Source organism: Miscanthus floridulus, chromosome 1 (assembly GCF_019320115.1).
Source record: "Miscanthus floridulus cultivar M001 chromosome 1, ASM1932011v1, whole genome shotgun sequence".
NCBI lineage: Eukaryota > Viridiplantae > Streptophyta > Magnoliopsida > Poales > Poaceae > Miscanthus > Miscanthus floridulus.
Genome location: NC_089580.1, coordinates 150,221,669 through 150,230,596, shown reverse-complemented (window position 1 = coordinate 150,230,596; position 8,928 = coordinate 150,221,669). Strand labels below are relative to the sequence as shown.

At 43.3% G+C, this 8,928-nt stretch overlaps 1 protein-coding gene and 1 pseudogene across 1 annotated transcript; both read right to left on the bottom strand.

The window, feature by feature from the left end:
• Window positions 1-316: 316 nt before the first annotated feature.
• LOC136465328 (uncharacterized) lies at window positions 317-2,724 on the bottom strand (annotated as a pseudogene).
• Window positions 2,725-7,538: 4,814 nt separating this feature from the next.
• LOC136465322 (uncharacterized) lies at window positions 7,539-8,255 on the bottom strand. Its single transcript, XM_066464100.1, has one exon. The coding sequence runs from the start codon at window positions 8,253-8,255 to the stop codon at window positions 7,539-7,541; it is 717 nt and encodes a 238-aa protein (XP_066320197.1).
• Between the last annotated feature and the right edge of the window lie 673 nt (window positions 8,256-8,928).

Genomic DNA, 8,928 nt, shown 5'->3' with positions numbered 1-8,928 from the left:
CTAGAAATGTCACAAACGGCTAGCCAAAAACTCATAGGAGAAGATAACATTATATATTCAAAACTACTTCACACTTAGGTGGTACAAAACAGTACTGGACAAGTACATCAAATAGAAAATGTCCCTGTTAACTTTTTATTTATGATTGGCTTCATACATAGGTGACACCAGGGCACCAGTCAGCCAAGGGACGAAATAGCTCTTAGGTACAGATACATCACTGCCATAGCACACGCGACAAGGCAGACTCTTTATTTAGCGGTAGCAGTAGACAGGGTGGATGATATATGGTGGTGGAGACCATATAGATGGAGCTTCACGCCTCACTGCAACTTGAAAGGATTGTTGGTCATTATATGGTCCATGCATGTTGTTTATACTTAGAAACAATACCAAGTAAATTAGATAACCTTTGTTTCTCTTTTTTGGAAGGAAATAACTCCTTGTGAGCAGATTGTGGTCGTTTATTTCCCAGCACGTTCCTGCATGGGGAAGATAAAATTAGAATGCTCCAACAAATAACATTTTATCTACCTATTTATACCAAGGAGGATATACTTGCTAAGGTCATGCAACATGTAGTGCATGCATATATAAGACAAAGCTAACATTAGGGACAAAAGTCATACCCATAGTCCTCATGAACAGCACCAGTTGCCTCCTTTCCCTTGGTGGATGAATTTTTTGGGGGAGTGGAGGTACGAGCATTTAGAGGTGGAGTGCTATCACCAGGAATGGCAGACTCTGTAATTGCATCGGACGACCCATCGCTTGCTTCTTTATTACCGGGAGTGACATTAGCAGGAACGCTTTCATGTACACTTAGAGGATTGAATAACCTTCTGGCCTAAAAACACAGCTGCCCTGTCCTAAAAGTCTGTTCACTGATAACTACTTGGAACACATAGCTGCTGCCTACAATAGCACGCAGGGCCGCAGGCAATAAAATCTGGTTTGGCGAACTTTCTTCCAAAAGATTAGCAGCAGTCCGCCTTATGACCTGCTCAGCTACACCTCCAAACATAAATATTTTCCCACGGCCAGTGGCATCTTCGATGACGACATTTAGCTTGTAGCTATGCATGCATCGAGAATATGTATTAGGAAACCAATGTTCATCACCACATAAAGGTTAGAGGCATGGTCTTAGCAGATAAAGAATCTTACCTGGGAACGATCATGGGCTCCGTCTCAACACAGTTTACACATTCAAACCCTTGGAGTGTTGCCTTCAAACCCTTCTTACATACGCTGCAACCTTTGTACCACCAACCATTTGTGACGTCTATTTCCCTTATACTTGCATGGCATGTAAAGCGTACATCCTAATGCAATGTGGAAGGCAACAAGTTAACCATTACACTATAATACATATGGATATAAATATAGATGGGACCATGCATTACATTATCTTCATGGGGGTTTAAGGACAAGAGTTCGGACATAGTCTTCCTATTAGCATTTTCCTCGTCACAGCCACCAGCTACATCATCAGCACCCCCTGGTAGAAGTTGAACCTCAGAGCCTCTTCCTTGTAAGCTATGGAGAAAAGAGGGGAGCAAATAAGAAAAGATTCAAGCAGACATGCATCTATAGAACTTAACAAGACAAAGGAGAGTAACGCATACCTAGCACGGCAAGCATTAACCTCAGGGATGTCAATATTTCTGTACCATTTCGTTGCTGCATGGCTCCGGCAGCTGGCCGAACCTATTTGCAAAACAAAAATGGATGCTTGGATCAGAACTCTAAATTTGATTTAGCACTAAATATCAATGGTTAGCATGAGTTAGCACCACCTAGAAATAGCCTTGCTTGGACCCCAGCAAAAATGATCACAACCGCCTCATCATTTCCTATAGTCTCAATAAGGAACTGGTCCTCAAAAGACGTTGCATGCTCACCCCATAAAGTCATCGATAAAACGTGGTCACTGCAATATTAAGAACGCAACCTATTTTAGTAACCTCTTTATAAAGGGTTTTCCAAATGACCATGAAAAAATAGCAACCATACTCTAGATCGCACAGCTCCACTTCCCGCCTTACAGATGGGCCATTCAAACTGCTAGAATGCACCATCGGATGCACGACAGTGAGTTGCCCAAAGACATCTGTTGAATGAACACGTCATTAGATATAGTACAATAGGTATACTGCATTACAGTTTGTCTACCTAAGCATATAAGCCCAATTTAGTTTTGTAGAATTTGTTAGGGTGCATACCTATTAAGCCATCCCCATACCTTGCTTTATCATCTAAATCTCCAAAATCCACAAAGTTAAATACATAGAGCGGTAGGCTGGCGGACAACTCAGGAGGGGTTTCTTCAATAATGGTCCACGGCGTGAAAAATATGGTGTACATGCTGGGTATAGCTCTGAACTTCCGTGCTTGCTTGCTGACTTGGAAATTTCTTATATAATAGGAATGGCCTTCAGATATGGATCTAGAAAACTTGTCAAGGTTTTTCTGCCCAATGCAGGCTGTGACCCCTAGGCCCTATAGAATAATATAGAGAGTAAAGGTAACAAGGACAGATATATCTCAAAAACAAATTAGATATGCTAACTGGTGCACCTCTTCATCAATGAGAATGAGTTCCATTGAGCTAAATTCCTTCCCCTTGGAAGTGCCAGAAAACTGCCATACCCTTGCGGCTCTAACCTTGACACGCCAATTGTACTTCATTGGGTTAATCTCCGACAACATGTTATAGGCCATCTATCGTTTAATCATAAGCAAAGGAATCATTAGATCGAGTACGACCTTCAGTAAGACACAAGTTGTAAGCATACACCATTTAAATAGGCATTAACATGCGAAACAGAGGCTAACGATTGGCGCCATGGACCGATAGTTACCACAGGGCCTGAAGCACCTCCTTGTATACAATGTTCTGGGTGACGGTGCAATCTGAACTTGTATCATCATCAATTAGGACCTTAAGACCTTTCCTAGATGTTATGCGTGATATAGCAACATACAGTTGCCCATGGCTAAAAACTGGGCGTGGCAAGTAGAGGCCAACATTCTGCAAGGTTTGTCCTTGGCTCTTGTTTATGGTCATTGCATAACATAGACGAATTGGAAATTGCCACCTACTAAGTACAAAGGGCCATTTTGTACTTGATATGTGGAAGGCAATATGAGGAAGGATAACTTTTTTAGCAGCGTGTGATCCTGTAATTATCTGAGCCTCCACAACTCAATCACCTAATTGCGTTATTATAAGACGTGTACCATTATAGAGGCCTGCACTTTGATTCAGATTGCGTAGAAGCATCATAGGCGAACCAATCTTAAGTGCAAGCTTATGAGGAGGAATGCCTTTGAACTGCAGCGAATTAAGAAACTCAACTAGATAAAGCAAGTCTAAATTACCATGTTCCTTTGAAGACTCAACCAATGCATCTGAGCTAAGGTATACCTTTTCATGGCCTGGGATTAAAGAGAGGACACGTCCATTAATTTCATCGATAGTGTCATTTTTTGGAGAGATAATAGCTCTTTCCCTTAAGTAGGCTGGATCCGAGTATAATGTGGCTAAGTTTGGGTATGTAGATCTTATTATATCATCAATGGCTGACTCTAACCTTGGGATTAAAACATCATGTGGTATTTCTACTAACTCGAAGTCTCCATCGTCACTATGCACAGTTCCTTGTGCAGTACCATCTCCAATACTTAACACCCAATCATTAAATTCTTTCACTTGCTCTATAGGTAACCCACTGTCTGCCATGGCAAGCAGGCGCATGTTCACTATAAGTCTTAGTATCTTAATGTGCTTCTAGATGTAGGAGTTAGTTATGGATGCATCTATGGTTTCTAATCTACTCCCACCCTCGACAACAGGTAATACTTGGCAAAAATCTCCACCAAGTAGCACCGTTTTCCCACCAAAGAGCTTATGAAAATTGGAAGAGTCCAGTTTACCAAGAATGTCACGCATGCTATGATCTAGTGACTCAAAACAGTGTCTATGGGTCATTGGGGCCTCATCCCATATTATCAAAGAGCATTGGACTATTAAATCTGCTAGGAATGAGCCCCTTCTAATCTCACAAACAGATGACTCATCAATGACTATAGGAATTTTAAACCGGGAATGTGCAGTACATCCTCCAGGGAGCAAGAGTGCAGCAACCCCTGAAGAGGCTACTGCAAGAACAATAAGTTTTTCAGACCGTAACCGCGAAATGATTGCATTCCAAAGAAATGTTTTTCCAGTGCCACCATAGCCATAAACAAAAAAACATTGGCCAGACTTTTCATAAACTGATTGTACAACAACATCGTATATATGTTTTTGCTCAAAATTTAATCGATTCACAAGGCTATCATGGATATGCATAAGACTGATAGGATCATAAGCCAATTCCTTTGATAGCAGCCTATTTTTCACCTTGTTACAAAGGCTAACATCAGGTTTCGGAAAACCATAGTCGGTCATCGATGCACCATTCTTACTAAATAAATTATCAAGCTCTACTAAAACATGGTTTTTAATATGCTATTCTGGAACCGTATAGAATGGTAGTTGCAGCATCCTCTTGATTTTATGATTTATATCATCAGTGAAATAAGTATAGAACTCAGAGAACAAGGAGGGCGCATCGCAAACTGAGCAAAAAAGTACTATAGTAACAAGAAGCTGGCGCATTTGAGCGGCTGATCCCTAGACAAATGCTTCTCTAAGAGCCTCACGCCACTCATTGTCATCTCCAAGAAGGCCAAGCGCCTGACAGGCATCTTTAAATGTTGGGTACATAACACCAGCGATAGTTCGAAGATTCTCATAGGATGTAGCACCTTTGGCAACATTCAAGAGCATACGTAGGTAGTACAGCTCACCATAGCTAGGGTTTATATATATAGCCCTCCCAATTTTCTTGGATCCTTTGTGGGGATACCAAGCTCTATCCTTTTTATCCCAAACCCACCTAGTAGGGAATTCTATATACGTTAGTTCTCGGGCAGATGGGTACACCCTATTAGCACAAAACCACTCAGTCAATGTTGTTTTTAGGGAACGAGGGTCATCTACAATATCAACTAAGGGGCGGTTAGCCTAGTACACAAGGTTGTTCATGAAAGACAGGTGCACAAATAACCTCTCTACTGAGGGTGTCCTATAATGTATATCAAACTCGAACATATGCCAGACAGCCTCATGAGAGGATAAATAACGACAATCAATATACTCCCTAACTTCATCAATTTTATCATCCTTTTTCTAAGTATCTACCTATGGCTGAGTGGTGCCATCATTACCTACAGGGTGCTGTTGAGAGGGGCCAACATGAGTGTCATTATCAAAGCTCTCAATTACAGCTCTAGCATGATCTGGACCCTTCGTGACGTACTTAAACAAATATTTGATTAGATGTGTCTTGTTGCACCATTCAACATTTATGTAGGCTCTAAATCTCTTTAACAAAGACAAGTTGTAAGGAACAACCCATCCACTATCAAGTCTAACCCCGTACCGCTCAACATAACTACCAGATCTAGGACGCCTATACCGTACGAACCCATCCTCACCAACAATTGTGCTTTGCTGGTAAGCTTTAGGGAAAAAATTTGAGCACTTATTGTTCTTCATGCATGGACATTTTTTGATAAGCTCCCCACAAGGACCATGCACCATGAATTCGTCGACAAGGCTATAACCCAAAGGGTCTGAACCTCTATCTGCTAAATTAGCAGTAATTATTGAATCAATAAACGAAGGCCGTGGGTCTCTCAAGTTACCTTCAAGCCAAAGCAAAATATGAACGTGAGGTAGACCACGCTTCTAGAACTCAATAGTGTAGAGCACTAAAACAGAAAGCAACAGTAAGAATATATGGCATCAAAAGATAGGATCCCTGTGAGTGCAATGAATACTATAGTCGAATAAATCATATAGCATGCATTATTTGGTTACGACATGCTTTTATGGTAAACTAACACAGGCGAGGAGACAGGAATACTAAAATATCGTGTATCCAGGCAATGGGGGGGTCGTTTGGTACAGCTCCTTAGGCAGCTCTTGGAGCCATTTTTGCTCTCCTTCAACCAAACGGTGGCAAGGCAAATGGCTTAACGCTCAGAGTCACGGAATATCCACTTAGAGAAGAGGAGAGAGAGGGTGGGAGCTGAAAAAACGTATCTTCAATCGGATCCGTCTGCTCTCGTGGGCCCAGCGCACGGCAACGGGCGGATTTGCCCTCGCTAGGGCGTCTGGGCGCCGCCTAGCTTGGGGCCGCCAGGGTCACCGAGGGGTGAGCTGTCGAGGGCGAGAGCTACGGTGCCGGGAGCGGGGATGCCGTGCGGGGCTGCTGGGGTCGCTGCCGTGGTCGCGCTCAGAAGCCGCTAGTTGCAGGGCCACCGCGTGGGGCTGCTGAGGTCGCTGCCGTGCTCACGCTCGAAGCCCCTAGTTGCAGGGCCGCCATGCGGACCCGCTGGGCATGGACCACCGAGTCACCAAGGTCGTTAGGCATGGGGATGCGGATGCAGCGGCCATCGGGCGTCGGTGGTTGATGGAGATGTGAATAGGATAAGCTCTGGCGCCGGGCGTGCAATTCACCTAGTAGATAAGGTCGGACGGCCCATCGTTTGGTTCTTTATTATCGGAAGTGACATTAGCAGGAACGCTTTCATGTACACTTAGAGGATTGAATAACCTTTTGGCCTAAAAACACAGCTGCCCTATCCTAAAAGTCTATTCATTGATAGCTACTTACAACACATAGCTGCAGCCTACAATAGCACGCAGGACCACAGGCCACAGTGCTCGTTGTAGGATGCATAGAGAAAAGGGACGGCAGGTCTGGCAACCATGAGTGTTGCCTGCTACTTTTATCGAGGATGGCGGTGCCTCCTAGTCTCAGCATGGATGCCCATGCCCTCCACACAAAAAAGCTAGTAGGAGAGCATCAACTGGCATCTGATGGCCTACTTTTTGCGTGCATGCTGCTAGCCAGTCTGATGCACCCATGCATTCTTGGAGCATGCAACTACTACCTACTTTTTCAGCATGCATACTCCAGATTTGACCAAGAGCTAGTTACAAATTAGCGTGAGAAATGCTAGTAGGTACCGAGTATGCTAAAAATAGCAGTCGTACCTGCTCGTGATTTTCCAAAGTAAGTACCCTTCTTCAGCACCGAAACAAGCTCCTGAACCTTCAATTTAAAAACCCGACTAACCATATCAGGTCTAGCGTTAGCTTTCTGGCCTGGTATAAATGCAAGGGAGTCATCTATTTCTTGCCACTTGGGATTACAAGTAAAGGTGATAAACAAGTCTGGAGGCCCATAGAACCTACAAATAGCCATTGCGTCCTGGTAGTTTTGTACCATGTATCTTTTGCTCCCAGTAAAGCTAGCAGGCAATATAATTTTCTTACCAACATTGTTTCCGTCAAAATCACCCTTGTGTAGTGCATCATGAATACCCTTGTAAATCTCCGACCTTAGGTTCTTATTGTTTTTAATAATAAATCGAAGCCTATTCTCCTCTACTGAAACAAATGCATCGACTATATACTGCTAGAATAATCGGTCGCCGCATAACAATGTAGTGGCCTCACAGCTACGTTGTTGTAAACGGAAAGCATAATACTCGAGCATGGTAACCTCACCCCTAGATTTAACCCGCAAAGTCCCCGTGTGGCTATACTTGATCCCTGGTTTGAAGCCCTCCTCACCATATGGGAAAAGAACTGGGTACTGCAAAGCCATGTAATTAGAATGAAGGTTACTAATCCTTCTAAGCCCACCGCCTCTATCCTGAATTATTATATCAGGACTCTTCTTCTCCTCTGAAAAGTCACCAACTATCAAAGCAGCTATCTCGGATCCTGTTGGTGCATTGTACTGAGGTGCAGCTTTCGATCTATCGTGCAATAGCCTGAGACGCAATTGGCGACAACTATTGTTTTGGACCAATAGGTCCCTAGCTGCCCTAAAGGATTTCACCAGGTCATTTGCTGCATCAAACATCCTCACTAAGCCATCGACAATTCTTCTATCAATTTCATTCTCACCTTCACAGTCCCTATCCCTATCAAAAATTGATATTTGATTTTCAACCTCATTATCAGTGTCATAAATATAAAGTTGTGCATATACAGGAGACTTACCCTCATCTGGTAGTAAAGATCCAATTCGATGGTGGACCTGTCCATTAATTTTAAAGACATACGGGCTAGGACCCTTGTTTATATCCATGTCAATTTTAGCACCAAGTGAAGTGAAAGCAAACATGGAGTTGTATGAACGTATAGATTTGCTGAAGTATTTAGAGAAAGTATCGCCATTTGGGTTCAACAAACCAGCTAGAAATGGAGGGGGTCTTTTAGAAGAGGCAAGCGCACCTTACCTCCCCTACAACAGAGATGAAAACGTACACGGTCTCCTTCACCTCGATACGTTCTTTTCACACGCTCTTGGTACCAAAACTGCGCACCGTAGTATTGACACTTGTGCGCAGGAGGCCCGTAGTATGATATCTCATCGTCTGCAACCACCACCAAGGAAAATATGATTTTTCTGCTTGCAATATATAGACACACACATGCAAACAAGTACCTTCTTTCCTTGACCTTGCTTTTATCCTCTGACACTGCTGCCCTCCCTGATGAGGACATCACTACTTCATCGCATACAAGCCAAGTAGAGGAGGAGGTCCAGCATGGGCGTCCAATTCATCTTTTTCGTGGTGGAAGCCCAGTCCAACTCAAGTTTGAGTCTAGTTCGGGCTCCAGGACCAGTCTGCCTTAAACTAGTCACCCAGGACGCATCTGGACTCTGTTTTCAACAATCTACATATGGATGGAAAGCTAATTGGATAAGGAAGCCAACCCAATTAGTTTCATGTCAAAAGCCCTTCGGAATCAATAGGGATCGTCAAAACAAGTCAGCGTCTAGAATCTGTCAG

Coding starts and splice junctions, on each gene's coding strand:
- LOC136465322 (XM_066464100.1), bottom strand. CDS start 8,255: ATGTTTGCTTTCACTTCACTTGGTGCTAAAATTGACATGGATATAAAC.